This window comes from Telmatherina bonti (assembly GCF_933228915.1).
Source record: "Telmatherina bonti genome assembly, chromosome: 1".
Taxonomy (NCBI): Eukaryota; Metazoa; Chordata; class Actinopteri; order Atheriniformes; family Telmatherinidae; genus Telmatherina; species Telmatherina bonti.
In genome coordinates, this window is record NC_136619.1 from 21,628,430 (window position 1) to 21,645,063 (window position 16,634).

The following is a 16,634-nucleotide window of genomic DNA, read 5'->3' on the forward strand; positions in this document are numbered from 1 at the left end:
GTAAATGTAGAAGATGAAGTAATTATCAAGATATTACTTTTAGGTAACTTTAATAACGTCTGCAATCTCACTACTGCGGCAGCATGTTCGCTCATTAATAGCAAATTAGTCTCACGGGGGGAGTCAAAAATCTGCGGTACCTCACTTAGAAAAGGAAAACTGGGACACCCCCTGGAGCCAGGCAAGTGGGGGAGGTTGCTGGCAAGAGGTCAAGCGTTGGTCCATTAAGGTTGGTCCGTCCAAATGGGGGAGGAAATTCACCGTTGGTGCATTGTGAGTCTTGGAGGCAAGTAAAGAGTGATGCTGTGATGCCGGTTCCAGGTGGTCCAAACTCGCTTTTGGGACATGGAGAGATAGTGGAAATCCATTCGGATCTGGAAATGCCTTGGGATCCGTCAGGAGGAGCTGGGGTGTCTCATTGGAAAAGAGGAAAGTCAAAGTCAATTACAAATTGACTTTGGAAGACTTAGAGAACAGATGTCAATCAACAGTTAAGAGAAAAATGGAGGGCTAATGTGCAAAAAGTCACAAATAAAACCAAAAACATTGATACAGTGCTTGTTAAGTTGTGAGGTGAATCATAATAATGTATAAAACTTAAAGATATTCTCTACATCTGAAACTTTTCCTAGTTTAGAAATTCTCACGTACAGAGATGTGGACTAAAAATGTATTTGTTCAACTGGAGGTTTACAGCCTTATGTAATGTAACATATAAAGGAATTCTGTATGTAAAATGTTTATAATACAGTTGGAGGAGAAGGTTGTTTGTGTGTGTATGTTTTGTCTTTCTTTTCTATGTCTGGGAGACTTCTGATATAAGTTCTCGCTACACTCCACTTTGATGTGGGCCGCTTGAAAATGTAATCATTATCTGAATCATGTTTCCTCTTTGCTCAGGGATGGTCCTGAAACATCTAGCCCTCAGCTGGGAGTCTTCAGTGGCAACACAGCATTAGAGTCAGCCTACAGCACCAGTTTGCAGGTCCTGATCCGCTTTCACTCAGACTTCTCAACTGGAGGATTCTTCATTCTCAACTTTCATGGTAAATTATACTAATTCAGTTTTGATGGAATAAAAAAAACTTATTGTTCTCCATATTTAAATAATAACATAGATAACCAGTTGATCTACGTTCCTACCCTCACCTATGGTCATGAGCTGTGGGTCGTGACCGAAAGAACGAGATCTCGTAAACAGGCGGCTGAAATGGGTTTCCTCTGCAGGGTGGCCGGGCTCTCCCTTAGAGATAGGGTGAGGAGCTCGGTCATCCGGGAGAGGCTCAGAGTAGAGCCGCTGCTCCTCCGCACCGAGAGGAACCAGTTGAGGTGGCTCGGGCATCTGGTCAGGATGCCTCCTGGATGCCTCCCTGGTGAGGTGTTCCGGGTATGTCCCTACAGGGGAAAACCCCGGGGGAGACCGAGGACACGCTGGAGGGATTATGTCTCTTGGCTAGCCTGGGAACACCTTGGGATCCCCCCCGCAGAGTTGGCAAATGTGGCTGGGGAGAGGGAAGTCTGGACTTCCCTGCTTAGGTTGCTGCCCCTGCGACCCGACCCCGGATCAAGCGGCAGAAGATGAAGATGAAGATGAACATAGATCATACAGATTTTTTTCTTTTAATTCAAAATACTTTCTGAATTATGAATTGATGCAGCCTTAGATAGCAGTTACTGGACCCTAAAGCTCGTTTTTGTTGCTCTCTTCCATTTCAGTCCCATTTTCTACGCACTAAGAAAAAAAATGGAAGTTTCTGAAAAACCCTCTGATATATGACGTTTTAATTTCAACAAGAAAAAGTCTTATTACCACCATCGGTCCAAGACCTGCTCTTCTTCTAAAATGATTTAACTCTGCACATTTTGTTGCATTGAATATGCTGCAGTTTAAATGTATATTTTGTGGAAAGTTACAAGTCTTAATCCACTGCGTTTAATTAGAATGATATTTAAGTGCTACCCTACACTGTCCAACTCCTCAGGTAAACAATGTTTTGACTAATGGAACCGGTGAATCATGATTTGTAACGAGGACACATCTTCCACATTTAAGGATCTGTTCCACGTTTTTGTTCACTTAGCTTCTGAAAAACGCATTAATGTGTTTTTGTTCAAAATGCATTAGAGAATTGAAAACAAAAATGATTAGGACAATTAGGCCTATGATGCTTTTTGTTTCTTTCTTTAAGTCTTCACCCTGACAGACTGATCACAGTGATGTCTTATTTTAATGATTTTAGGGGAAAAACACAAGTTTATACCCAGCCTGTCTTTTCATTTTGATCATTCAAACTGGTTTTTTGTCCAGGTGGATTGTGTTTACACTAACTGGCACATCCAAAAATTGCCAAATTCAGGACTAAACTTGGAGCTCTGCTTCTGCTTTGGTAACAGTGGTCAGCATTTGTATTATGTGGCAGCTGGGACATTCGGAGAAGCACGTAGTGTTGCGTCAAAGTCATGTTTCTCATATCGCCATAATACACGCATGACTGCACTTAAAGAACTGCTTTGATGTTTCTGGAAATAAGGATCACAAATCACATCAGCACATCATTTCTACACATGGATGCCCTTTTCAAAAATCTGCTGTGCTTATTTGTAGTAAATCAATTAAATCCTTTGCGCTAACAAATTAAGAACACGAAGCAACTCCTGTTTATAAGTGAACTAATAGTGTGTGCTCTGGGGATTATAATCGTTCTTTTGCCCCACCTCATTACAGATATGTAAATACAACAGTGCTGTCAAATTTATTTCTCTTTTTATCAACTATAAAATCTGTGAAGTGCCTCACAAGATTAATATTGTTCTTCTCATTTCTCCAGCCTATCGTCTGAAAAAATGCCCTCTTCCTCCTGTTGTGGAGAATGCAGAAATGATCTATGAAGACGAAGACTTTCACATAGGTAATAGTCCTGAACACCCCTCTCCATAGGAAAAAAAAGACAAAATACATCATAACTTAATGAGACCTAAAAGACTGACCTGATCTCGTCCATCAAACCTGCACTCATGCTTGAAAAATGCCACTAATTTAGCGCAAACTTTTAATGATGCTATATGGTTCATTTTAGAAAATAAACACTTTAGTCGGCTATATGTAATGTGGTGCATATTGCGATTAGTATGGTCAACCATGATATCTGGTCATGCTTGTAGAGTTTCAGTGTTATGCTGATTTATAAAAAACACAAATGAACGGATTACTCAGTAGATACAAAATCTAAATCTAGTCAGTCTGTCCCATTAATGTTTACTTGGCTTTATTATTTCATTTTGTCTCTGTCTGTACTACAAAAAAAAGGACTGAAAACACTGAAGAATTCACTGGAGGAAATAGTTTTATACCAAATCGTTTATCATATCATGCCTCCTTTGTAAATATTTATTGGTAATTACAGAGTAATCACTTTTGATCAATAATACAAATATAGCACTCATCACAACATCTTTTTTAGGAGTCGTGATGGACTTTAACCTCCAGATGCTGTGTGGGATGTTGCCATTATGTAGGAAAAAAATATGGCATAATAAATGTTGTAAAAGTCTGCTTCTTAGTTATAATCTCTAGTTCTGTTATCCTCATATCAAGCATCTGACCACAAAAAACACTATATTTTACCTTCCCTGCGAGTTCATATTTATTCTTATCACCTCTGTCTATATCCCACTTTGTGCAGCACAAGCACTGTAGTATCTAAGCAGCAGGAGGAGATCAGGAGAAAGATAACATGGACATTTGGATGTTGCCCTCCTTTAGCAGTTGGACAAACAAGACAGATCCCACCTAGTTAATGGATGATTTAAAACAATGTGTTTACCTCTCTACCACCAAGTGAAATGCAGTGGACTATTCCTACATACAGTTCAAAGATAGATGAGTACATTAACTGGAAGATCTTACATCCATTCATTATCCTAACCGCTTCGGCCGATTAAGGGTCGCGGGGAAGCTGCAACCTATACCAGCAGACTTTGGGCGAAAGGCAGGGTACACCCTAGACAGCTCACCAGTCCATTGCAGGGCCACACAGAGATAAACAACCACACACACTCACTCCTGTGGACAATTTAGAGTAACCTTCATGTCTTTGGATGGTGGGAGGGAGTACCTGGAGAGAACCCACCATGCCACCGTGCAGCCCTGGAAGATCTTACACCCATCTTAAATTAAATCAGGGAATTTAGCAAACTACTGCTGAGCTAAACCAGTGTGCTAAGTGATAAAAGTCATCCTGACTCTGAAAAGGAAAATCTTCCTAAATCCACAAGTGGAACAGTATGATCAGCTTAAGGAGCATATACAGGAGGTTAATCCAGGGCTGCTCTCAGGTGCCATGTTGGATCACAAGCCAGCAGTTTATTGTTTGCAGAAAACCATTAAGGAGGCTAATCTCATTTTAACTGGAATGGAGAAACCAGTTTGACAGTTTGTGTAATGAAATATGAGCCATTGTGTAATTTAAAAAGGGCAAATGTGACACCTCCCCAGCTAATGAGCTGAATAGATGTTATTGGTGATAAGATGTGAACAAGCCCAAAGATGCGGCACTGGGTAAAGCAGCTGCTCAAAACTCATCAACAAGTGTGCTCCACTCTACCTGTACAGAAGGTCCTAAAGAAGAAGAAAATGTCAGGAAGGCTGCTGGACCTCATGGCATTTCTGGATAGTTCCTGAAATCTCATTGCCCCCCTTTGCCCCCCCATGTGTCGAACTGTTCAGCAGAGTTCATTTGCCAAAGGACAGCAGGCCAACAGTTGCTATGAAGCCGTTTGAAAGGCTAACCCTGCTAACGCTCCTAAGTTTGCTTTCAGGTGCAAGACGTAATGACCTCTTCTTGCACAACATCAGACATCAGATGATGGGTAAATTCCTGGTAAAGAGGATATGTACAAGACCCACTGCTTTACCTGGAGAAGATCTGTCTGTAAACCCTCTGCCAGAGGAGAGTCATGTCCTGCATGGGACTGCAAGGGAATGGTGCGATGTAGCAAGGAGAAAGATTTCCTTCCTTCTTTTCTGAGGAAGAATTTTCAGAAAATAAATGCAAAGTGATGATGACAGCACCCAAAACTTTGCCTATGAGTTGTCTCCTTGTGTCCAGGATGGAAGTCTGATATTGTGACTGTTGTCAAACTGATCCTCTGATCATTGATGTATGGAAACTGAGCTCCATGGCAAAATCCCAGCTGTAAATGGTTACAACCTTACATGGTAAAGCTGAAAAAGCCCCTTTGACAGCTTTGTGATGAAAAAAAAAAAGCAACATAGTTTTAACAGCTATGTTGCAAAGAAATGACAAAGCTATACAAAGTTTCTTAGATATACGTATACTTTTTACTTTATGTTTTTAATCACTGTTTATGATTTGTGAGCACAATAAGACAGACTATACTCAAGGTTGTTGCTGCTCAGATTTCCAAAATTTCAGCAACAAAACAAAAGGACTTGCTTCAGAGAACCTTTCGAGACCTACTGCCACTCTATTCATGGCTGCAGCATCAGGATGTCATAACTGTCACTGTAGATCTAATTAGACCTATGGCTGTGCTTTTGTTGCTTGCAGTCTGTGACATCTTTGTTTTTAGTGGTTGTAAAACTGTACATGAAGCCATCATGTATTTTTGTGTACTGGCAGATCTGCCAAGCTTAACAAACTTTTATTATCTGCTGGCACCACATCTGTCACAGAATGGGCTCCAGTCATAGCAGCTGGACAGAACCATAGCACCATAAATTAAATGACAGCAGCAGGCAAAATCTGAACAGTGACCATTTCCACAGCACTGGTCTTTACAACCATAGACGATAGCTGAAGATGGGATTGTGGTCAACACTGACATCATGTCACATATCATCCATCTATCAGTTTTAACCAGTTGTTCCAGTTAAGGGTTGCTGGGAAGCTGGAGCCTATCCCAGCAATCACTTGGCAAGAGGCAGGGTATGTCCTGGATAGGTCGACAAACCACCGCAGTGTCACAAATCAGCTTTTGGAAATTATATATTTTTGTCTGTATTTAAAAGTTATTGTCGTTACCTTTTATTGCTTGCTTTATTGTGCCAGGACCTGGGTAAATGTTTTGTTCTGTCATGTCCAAACTGAATTGTGTTTTATCACAAATGAGTTTTTATTGGAACTAGCAATAAACAAACCTGTGTGTGTCAGGTACCCTCAAAATTAATGATAACATAAATTAAATTTGCCTCCTCCATTGCTGGACCTGCAGTGTGACCAATGCACATGCGTACATTTCCATCACGATGCTGAAACGATATATTGTGCAGCTCTGGCTTTATCCATCCTTTGTAAAACAGAGCAGATGTACTTGTGAAGGACCAAAAGTATCCTTATCTAACAGAAAAAAATGTTGCAAAGTAATAAAAACATAACAAAACACAGGACTATTTTACCCATGACATTGTCAGGGCTCTAAAATAAACAAATTTCTGTTTTGTTTTGTTTTTTTTGTTTTTTTTATTATCACACACTTCTTAAATAGTTTAAATTAGTTGATGAATTATATATTTGATAAGTGTGAATTGCATTTTAAAAAACTTCCAAACTCTCTGAAAATGAGTTTTGTATTTTAGCTGCATGTTCTCAAGTAAGTGCAGGGAGATGATAGGGACGTGTTAAAATAAACAGGATTATACAACTGCCTGCAGTGTTGAACCAAAATATAGGCTTTCCAAAGTGTCTGTTTTAATTATATTTACAGTAAATGTTTGATCCTGTGAGGTAGGAAGTTAGTCCTCAACACATTTACATACTTTCTAGGTTTTATACTACATTCCACAAGCCAGTATAGTGTGTAGTTCTTCCTTTCTAGATGAATGGAAGTAGAATTTCATTAGCCAACTACTTATTGTACCCCAGAGGCTTTTATTGTTTTTATTTGTTCTATTAATAATTAAATAGATTGAGTTAAATTTAATTTTAATTTGATTTAATGATAAGTAATCATGACTAAATGAAAATGAAGGAAAGGGTAAACTCAGAAATTTTTTTATTAAGATTAAAAGATATTAAATGTTGGACTCCATCCTCATAGCTTTTATGACAACATGCACTGTAACATAAAAGATGATAGTTCAATTTTTCTTAACCTCCACATGTTTACCCAAAGAAGCTTTTTGTGACGCTATGAGATGCATAGATTACTCACCTGAGACTTCAAGCGATTCCTGAAATGTTCAGTAGGTTTGAAGTTGGGTAACTGTCGAGAAAGATTTGTCAGGCTTGTTATCCTTCATTAGAATGAAGCCTTCTCTACAAAAATACAAGATACAGAGTGTAGCGCTAAGGTAACAGTAGGATAACTTCACTTTCTCTTCTCTTGATTTTAGTGTGCGCCATTTTTTTATCAGGATCAAAACTTACAGACTGGAAGAACAATAGTTCCACTGTAGTTATCTGTATATGGGTATGCCATTGTTTCCAACTGTGTCACACAGCAGGATCAGCTGGCCTAAGGCTTGCAAGACTCAGATCATTCTCACAGGCAGAGTACCGAGTTGTGACATCTGTTTTCTGTCATAATCCAACATGCACAAATCCTAAACCTCTCAGAAAGTTTGGAAGTGAACTTCCTTTCCGGCAAAACCTTTCAGAAATAAAAAGCTCCAATAGCTAGAGCCACTTCTCTTTGAACCTATCGAGAGCAACCCCCGCTCCCCCCTACACACACAAATTTAGTCAGATTTAAGGCTCAAGCTTTAACTTGAAAGTCTCGTCTAGTTCTATACTTGCCATTACGTTAGCAAAATGGGAGGAGTTTATTTTGGTTGTTCCTCCTACAGGTACTCGCACTGCCATTTTCATGAATCTGTGCTTGTGTTGGCTTTGTGGCCCCTGCACAGATCTTGTTCTTAATAAAAATATTAAAAAATGTGTGAACGGTTTATTCTGGATTCAGTCGGCCTACTGGCTCTATAATGTGTAATATGGTGAGAGTCTGAACCAGTTATGTGACTGATCTTGTATTGGTTATATAATCTTTAACCAAGCTCAGGGCAACGTTAAATGCTCTTTTTTGTTCCGTTCAACAACTTGAAGCTTCGCGCCCCTTGCTGTGAAGCGCTGTATGTCTCCAGAGCAAACTTTGAAACAGGCATTGCATGTCTCTGGCAGGTGGTAGACCTCAGCTGCTTTTAAGATTGCAACCTTGTCAAATTGTACCTATCAAGGTTGCAAGGTAACATTCATCCCATCAAAAATAAAAATTTCAAAAGGACATGTTTTTCTCAGGTGAATTTTAAAGAAATAAACAACATTCGGGGAGCTTTTGGTTGGTGCAGTTGTTGCTCATATTCCTACTTTTCCTAAAGAAGGTTTCTATATATATATCAGACGAATCAGCTGACAACAGGGTTAACATCCGTAGTCCTAATCTCTTAATGAAAATACATTCAATTGAAAAAAAAGAATTAGCTGTTTTCTCAATATTAGTAATTAATATTAAACCAAACATAATGTAAACATCTAACCAGAACTACAAACTCATGTTCCTGCCCCTGGCTTGTCCAGTTTTGAGTAAATTTGGATAGTACTAACTGAAATACCTTTATTAATTTGTTTATTTTTTATCCACCCATTTATTTACTATACTGTTTATTCTACTTCAGGGTTGCAGGGAAGCTGGAGCTTATCCCTGCGATTGGCAGGCGAGAAGCAGGGTACAGGCAGCTCACCAGTATATTGCTGGGCCAACACAAAGAAAGAAACCACCATTCACACCCACAGAATTTAGAGTGACCAATTAACCTAACATGCATATCTTTGGATGGCAGGAGTAGAGAACCTACACATACACAGGAAGAACATACAAGCTCCAGACAGAAAGGCCATTGATCAAACCTCTTCCCAGCAAAGGCTCAAACCAGTGGCCTTCTTAATGTGAAGCCACAGTGCTAACCACCGCACCACCATGCAGCCCTGTTTGTGCATAAGAAATGACAAGAAAATAAAAATTGAAATAAAAAGTGAGCATGTAAAGTATTCACCTGCCATGTTTCCATTTTTTTAAGACATCATCCATATAGCTGCAGGTTTTTAGCTGTGACAGCTAGTAGCCCTGTGACAAACACAATGTATAATGTTGCCTGAAAGTGTTTCTTATGTTCTCCTTTTTAGGTGACGTTGTGAAATATCGCTGTTTACCTGGATACACATTAATTGGAAAGGCGGAGATCATGTGTAAACTTAATTCCCATTTGCGCTTCGAATCCCCACCTCCTAAATGTCAAGGTAAGCTCGGCTACTCATGTAATTGCAATTAATAGGGATAAACACAAAACTTAAGGATGTAAAAAAAAAAGGAAAGAAAAAAGATTAAATAAAATTAAATCAAGTATAATCAAATGAAATTAAAGAAAATCAAAACCCAGGAAAATCTTGACAAAGTGTCCAGAAAATCGCAGTTCGCAGGCAATGTATGAAATATAGGAAAGCAAACAGAAACTTTAATTCACAGTAAAACCAGCAGAAATATTACAGAAAAACATACCAGATAAACAAAGAAGAGGGGCAACGACAAGGTGATATATACACGATCATTCATAATTCTAACCGTGTAATCTGAAGAAGGGTCGCGGGGAAGCTGGAGCTTATCCCAGCAGTCTTTGTGCGAGTGGCAGGGTACACCCTGGACAGCTCGCCAGTCCATCGCAGGGCCACACAGAGACAAACAACCACTCAGTCACGCTCACTCCCATGGGCAGTTTTAGAGTAACCAATTAACCTAGCATGCATGTTTTTGGACGGTGGGAGGAAGCCAAAGAACCCGTAGAGAACCCACGCATCCACAGAGAGAACATGCAAACTCCACACAGAAAGGCCACTGACCAAGCCCCCCCCCCCCCCAGCTGAGGACTGAACCAGTGATCTTCTTGCTGTGAGGCTACAGTACTAACCACAATGCAACCATGCAGCCCAATAAATACACACTGATACCTAAATATACTACAAGCCATGGATAATAACTGAAGACAGAAACGCACATAATGTAAAACCACAGCCACCACAGAGGGAACCTGATCATTAAAACAGGATAATCTTACACCAAAACACAAAAAAAGAAGTTTCAGACATACCACTGAGTTCAAGAAAACCAGAAGTAAAACTTGACCAAAAACATGAAAAATCAAAAGGAGCAAGAGAACTTACAAGACCTAGACCAGTTTTTTTTTTGGTTTTTTTTTTAAACTAACAAAGCACAAGCAAATGCAAAAGGCAGAACAAGTTTGTTTATATAGCACACATCATGTACAACAGCCAAGTGCTCAACATAAAACATCAAAAGCATTATATTGGGGTTCAGGAAGCATTGAAAGCAAACTTTTAAAATGAAATTAATGAAATTAAATAAAGAGAAAGATAAAAAAAAAATAATAATAATAAAATGACCAAAACCACCCACTTAGGGCAAACTGAATGATGTGGATCTACACGGTGCTCCACTGAAGGCATCATCGTACTCTGCTACAGAGGTGGTATGGCGGTGCAATTGTTGCTCTCTCCACTTGCAAATGAAACTCGTGTGTGGAGCTTGCTCAGCATCCTTCTTAGTGGGTTGTCTTGTGTCAGGAAATCAGAAGATGAACAGAACTAGGCAGACAGCACATCAGTTGCAGATTATAGTCAATCAGAAATTGGAAACCTATAACATACTGTATTCAGTGCAGCTAGTTAAAATGTCCAGTGATGAGGTTCTTTTTCTTTTTTTATTTTTATTTTTCATTATTGTAAGTTTGACTTAACGGCTCATGTTTTATGGTTCAATTTCCTGTTCTGATTGAAATGTTAAAAATGAGGAATGTTTCATTTTAATATTTGATGAATTCAGGAAAGCAGTGAATAGAGTTGACTCCCGGTGTCCATGAGAAAAGTTATTATTGATGTGAATTGCTTTCTCTTTTTTTTAAGTGCATTTTCTCTTTTGCAGGTGAATGTTGAAAAGTTGCTTAGCCTTTCCCTTAAAGTGGAATGAACAGAATTTTGTTTTTGTCATAAAGCAGAGGGGAAAATGCCTATGCTCTTTAAGAAAAGATGGAAGCGTTCCACCAAACTGCTTTTGAGTTTAACTCCTTTTGTGTTAAATCTTTTTACTGGATACTGTCTCGCTTATGCCTAAGGCTAATAAATGGGCACATTTTACAGGAAGAAACTATATGCAAGTGGCCTCAAGAGTCCACGTTTTCTTTTAAAAATTCATTGACGTTCCAAGGACATTTAACGCATGTCTGAAATACTTCCCAGTGCAAGTGAGTTTTGTAATTCCATAGTATTAAAATTAGGAATTAATAAGATACTGCTTCTGCAGGATAAATAGCACATCATTTCAAAAGATCTTTGCATAAAAGGTGTGATGGGAGGGTCTTAGACACAAGTTACTTGTCAGTATAAACATATGTGGAGCAAAGGTCCTGAAAGGGAGGAAAAGCTGGGTCTCCCATATAAAAGTTAATTTTTTCCTCTGCCGCCCCTCCAACCTCACAATACAGACTCAGTAAAACCGATGTTTTTATGTTTATTCATTTTACATAATCCATCTGGCTTTCATATTTGACACTTCCAGCCCAGTGCCCTGCCAACGAGGAGCGTTTCTCATCATCTGGAGTCATATTAAGCCCCGGCTTTCCTGGGAACTATCCCAACAGTCAGACATGCTCCTGGCTGCTCCGGATGATTCCAGGTATAAAGTTTCACTCCATCTCTAAGCTCAACATTATGACTAGTCTCATGCTGGATTTGTTGTATGTGTTGTACATATAAACATCTAATTGTGATTTTTAAAGTGTTATTGTTGTTTTAAGACCTTATTGTGTTAGGTCATGTAAGGTGTTATAAGAAACCAAAATATTCATTTTAAAAAAGCAAACTTTTCCTTAGCCGCTAAATATTGTTGGTAAAAATCATAGAGACTAGATGAAGAAGATACTCAAGAACAGTTGAAAATATCACATAAACAATACAATATAGACTGAATATGTACACAAGAATAAACGTGTTTCCCATGTTTTATGTCAAATGTCAAGACATTTTTGTTAAGTCCTAAATACAATACAGTGCAAGATCAACTGGACAATAATATATGCCATTACACTGTGTCATTCTTTGATTAAAAACTAAGCCAAAATGCAAAAGCAATGTGTGGAAAAACTGAGTACACTAAACTATTTTTACAAATCCAGCAGTACATAAAGCATAAACATGTGCTTGCCACACATTTCCAGGTCGTGCTTTTGCTCTCTCAGTGTACAATTTAGCTAAATTTCATCTATGTGCATCCTTCGGATTTTGGTGGTAGAGGGGTATCTTTGTTTTCATATTACATTTGTACACACACATAGCTAAATAATTTTCTCCTGTTTCCACAGGTTACAGCATCAATATCTATGTGGAGATGTTCCACAGTGAGAAGCAGTTTGATGAACTGGAGATTTTCGATGGTACAAAATGATCGCTGTACTCGCATCAATGCACATTAACACACGCAGAGAGCACACAGCTTGAATTCATGTTTGTTTATGAAAAGTGCCAGCCATCCTGCACAACCCCAAATTCTTATTTACAGTTGTGGTAATTTACCCCCTGTGTCCTCAAAGTTAGTTGTGTAGTATTGAATATTAAGGAGTACAAATTACAGTGCATTCTTCAGTGTGTGTGTGTGTGTGTGTGTGTGTGTGTGTGTGTGTGTGAGAGAGAGAGAGAGAGAGAGATTTTGCCAAATGTAACATTAACCTTCTTTATTGATTCATTTTACCTACACAGTATATGAACCAAATTAAATGATGCACTTGATTAAATTCACATCACAACAAGTAATGTTTTGTCCAGTTAACGGCGGCCACAGTCTGGTCTGAAAAACAGCACTCATGGAAACAAATGAAATCATCCGGCGACAGAAGCTTTAGTGAAAATATGTGATCTGTCAAAATCTGACAAGCCACATGAGCATATATGAAAGTAATATATGCATGTCCCACTCAGCTCTGTTTATTTCTGCTATCTTGCCCGGTCCTCTGCTCACTCTGGAGGCCTTTGATGTTGCCGACAGCAATGTCCCTGTTGTTTCATAGGCGGCTGGCTGTTGCGGATGGAGTTGTTTCCCTTCCGCTTTATCCCTTTTAAAAGCCATGTTTCATGTTAGACACACAAGCTGCAGAAATTTGCAGATTCACATACTGTAGGCACATGCATATACATGAAAAAAAAATACTGTATGTGTGTACAGCAGTTCTGAATACTTGTATTTGTTTTACCAGGGTCCTCGGGACAAAGCCCTTTACTTGTTGCTTTAAGTGGAAACCACTCATCTCAGCTGAACTTCACATCTAAAACAAACCAGCTTTATCTGCGGTGGTCCACCGACCATGCAACCAACAAGAGGGGATTTAAGATACGGTTCTCAGGTACAGCTGATATCTTTTTAAATGTTCATATCTTTCTTTGCCATCTTGCCTTGCAGAATAATCAAATTGGAGCCATTTAACAATCTAGAGTGCAGCCCGCTAGAGCTTTGAAGCCGCATTTCATAAAAATGTCTGTACGGCTCAGTTTTGTTCATTTAGATGACAGACTTCATGACTTGATTAAAGGGAAATGACATTGTGCATTACTGGCATGTCAGAGAGAAAGCTTTGAATTTTCAAGCCAAAGATTTTACCGTTGGGGTTTACCCCGGTGGATGAAAGGGTAGTTTCCCTCTGCCTCCGGGTGGGGGGACGGGTCCTGACTGGTGTCTGTGCTTATGCACCGAACGGCAGTTCAGAGTACCCACCCTTTCTGGAGTCCTTGGAGGGAGTGCTGGAGGGTGCTCCTTCTGGGGACTCCATTGTTCTGCTGGGGGACTTCAATGCTCACGTGGGCAATGACAGTGAGACCTGGAGGGGAGTGATTGGGAGGCATGGTCCCCCCCCTCTGAACCCAAATGGTGTTTTGTTATTGGACTTCTGTGCTCGTCATGGATTGTCTATAACGAACACCATGTTCCAGCATAAGAGTGTCCATATGTACACCTGGCATCAGGATTCCCTGGGCCGCAGTTCAATGATCGACTTTGTAGTCGTATCGTCGGACCTGAGGCCACATGCCTTGGACACTCGGGTGAAGAGGGGGGCGGAGCTGTCAACTGATCACCACCTGGTGGTGAGTTGGCTCAGATGGTGGGGGAGGAAGCCGGTCAGAGCTGGCAGGCCCAAATGTGTTGTGAGGGTCTGCTGGGAACGTCTGGCTGAGTCCCCTGTCAGAGCGAGCTTCAACTCCCACCTTCAGCAGAGCTTCGAACATGTCCCGAGTGAGGCGGGGGACATTGAGTCCGAATGGGCTGTGTTCCGTGCCTCTATTGCCGAGGCGGCCAGCCGGAGCTGTGGCTGTAAGGTAGTTGGTGCCTGTTGTGGCGGTAATCCCAGGACTCGTTGGTGGACACCAGCAGTGAGGGATGCCGTCAAGCTGAAGAAGGAGTCCTATCGAGCCTTCTTGGCCTGTGGGACTCTGGAGGCAGCTGATGGGTACCGGCGGGCTAAGCGGCATGCGGCTTCGGCTGTTGCCGAGGCAAAATTTCGGGCATGGGAGGAGTTTGGCGAGGCCATGGAGAAAGACTTCCGGACGGCTTCGAGGAGATTCTGGTCCACCATCCGGCGGCTCAGGAGGGGGAAGCAGTGCTCCATCAATACTGTGTACAGTGGAGGTGGGGAGCTGCTGACCTCAACTCGGGACGTTGTGGGTCGGTGGAGGGAATACTTCGAAGACCTCCTCAATCCTACCAACACGTCTTCCCATGAGGGAGCAGAGCAGGTGGACTCAGGGGTGGACTCTCCTATCTCTGGGGCTGAAGTCGCTGAGGTGGTCAAAAAGCTCCTTGGCGGCAAGGCCCCGGGGGTGGATGAGATCCGCCCGGAGTTCCTTAAGGCTCTGGATGCTGTGGGGCTATCCTGGCTGACACGCCTCTGCAGCATCGCGTGGACATCGGGGGCAGTACCGCTGGATTGGCAGACTGGGGTGGTGGTCCCCCTTTTTAAGAAGGGGGACCGGAGGGTGTGTTCCAATTACAGGGGAATCACACTCCTCAGCCTCCCTGGTAAGGTCTATTCAGGGGTCCTGGAGAGGAGGGTCCGCCGGATAGTCGAATCCCGGATTGAGGAGGAGCAGTGTGGTTTTCGTCCTGGTCGCGGAACAGTGGACCAGCTCTATACCCTCTCTGGGGTCCTGGAGGGGGCATGGGAGTTTGCCCAACCAGTGCTTTGTGGACCTGGAGAAGGCATTCGACCGTGTCCCCCGGGGGCTCCTGTGGGGGGTACTCCGGGAGTATGGGGTACCGGACCCCCAAGTACGAGCTGTCCGGTCCCTGTACGACAGGTGTCAGAGCTTGGTCCGCATTGCCGGTAGTAAGTCGGATCCGTTTCCGGTGAGGGTTGGACTCCGCCAAGGCTGCCCTTTATCACCGATTCTGTTCATAACTTATATGGACAGAATTTCTAGGCGCAGCCGAGGTGTTGAGGGGATCCGACTTGGTGGCCTCAGGATTGGGTCCCTGCTTTTTGCGGATGACGTGGTCCTGTTGGCTTCATCTGGTCGTGATCTCCAGCTCTCGCTTGAGCGATTCGCGGCCGAGTGTGAAGTGGCTGGGATGAGAATCAGCACCTCCAAATCTGAGACCATGGTCCTCAGCCAGAATAGGGTGGATTGCCCTCTCCGGGTCGGGGGTCAGGTCCTGCCTCAAGTGGAGGAGTTTAAATATCTCGGGGTCTTGTTCACGAGTGAGGGAAGGATGGAGCGCGAGATCGACAGACGGATCGGTGCGGCGTCTGCAGTAATGCGGGCTCTGCGCCGGTCTGTCGTGGTGAAGAAGGAGCTGAGCCAGAAGGTGAAGCTCTCGATTTACCAGTCGATCTACGTTCCTACCCTCACCTATGGTCATGAGCTGTGGGTCGTGACCATAGGTCATAGAACGAGATCTCGTATACATCTCGTATACAGGCGGCTGAAATGAGTTTCCTCCGCAGGGTGGCCGGGCTCTCCCTTAGAGATAGGGTGAGGAGCTCGGTCATCCGGGAGGGGCTCAGAGTAGAGCCGCTGCTCCTTCGCATCGAGAGGAACCAGTTGAGGTGGCTCGGGCATCTGGTCAGGATGCCTCCTGGACGCCTCCCTGGTGAGGTGTTCCAGGCACGTCCCTCTGGGAGGAGACCCCGGGGAAGACCCAGGACACGTTGGAGGGATTACATCTCTCGGCTGGCCTGGGAACGCCTCGGGATCCCCCCCCGCAGAGTTGGCAAATGTGGCTGGGGAGAGGGAAGTCTGGGCTTCCCTGCTTAGGCTGCTGCCCCCGCGACCCGACCCCGGATAAGCGGCAGAAAATGGATGGATGGATGGAGATTTTAGATCTCAGATCTCATCAGAGTGACTGACAACTGTCACCTCTGTTTTATCTCTGCACACCCACAAAACATGACAATGTATGTACTCTGCTTAGCTGAAAGGACTACTAATTTATGCTACTGGCATGAATAATGATCCCTAATGCCTTTATTCTCAGGAAAATAATGCATCAATAAGTGGGTGAGCAATGATCATTTAGAAAACATTCTTTTGAATGCGTCAGGCTGCTTACACACAAAAGAGAATTAA

The 16,634-nt window shown here is 42.2% G+C and overlaps 1 protein-coding gene across 1 annotated transcript in view; it reads left to right on the forward strand.

The window, feature by feature from the left end:
* The window catches only part of LOC306760319 (CUB and sushi domain-containing protein 1-like), a gene marked incomplete at both ends in the record, with an annotated part of 457,273 nt that overhangs the window by 393,318 nt on the left and 47,321 nt on the right, over window positions 1–16,634 (forward strand). Inside the window, 6 exons of the mRNA XM_079246123.1 lie at window positions 901–1,046; window positions 2,829–2,909; window positions 9,141–9,254; window positions 11,584–11,700; window positions 12,386–12,457; window positions 13,274–13,420. Coding sequence (XP_079102249.1) covers window positions 901–1,046; window positions 2,829–2,909; window positions 9,141–9,254; window positions 11,584–11,700; window positions 12,386–12,457; window positions 13,274–13,420 — 677 coding nt within the window. The remainder of the gene's footprint in view (window positions 1–900; window positions 1,047–2,828; window positions 2,910–9,140; window positions 9,255–11,583; window positions 11,701–12,385; window positions 12,458–13,273; window positions 13,421–16,634) is intronic.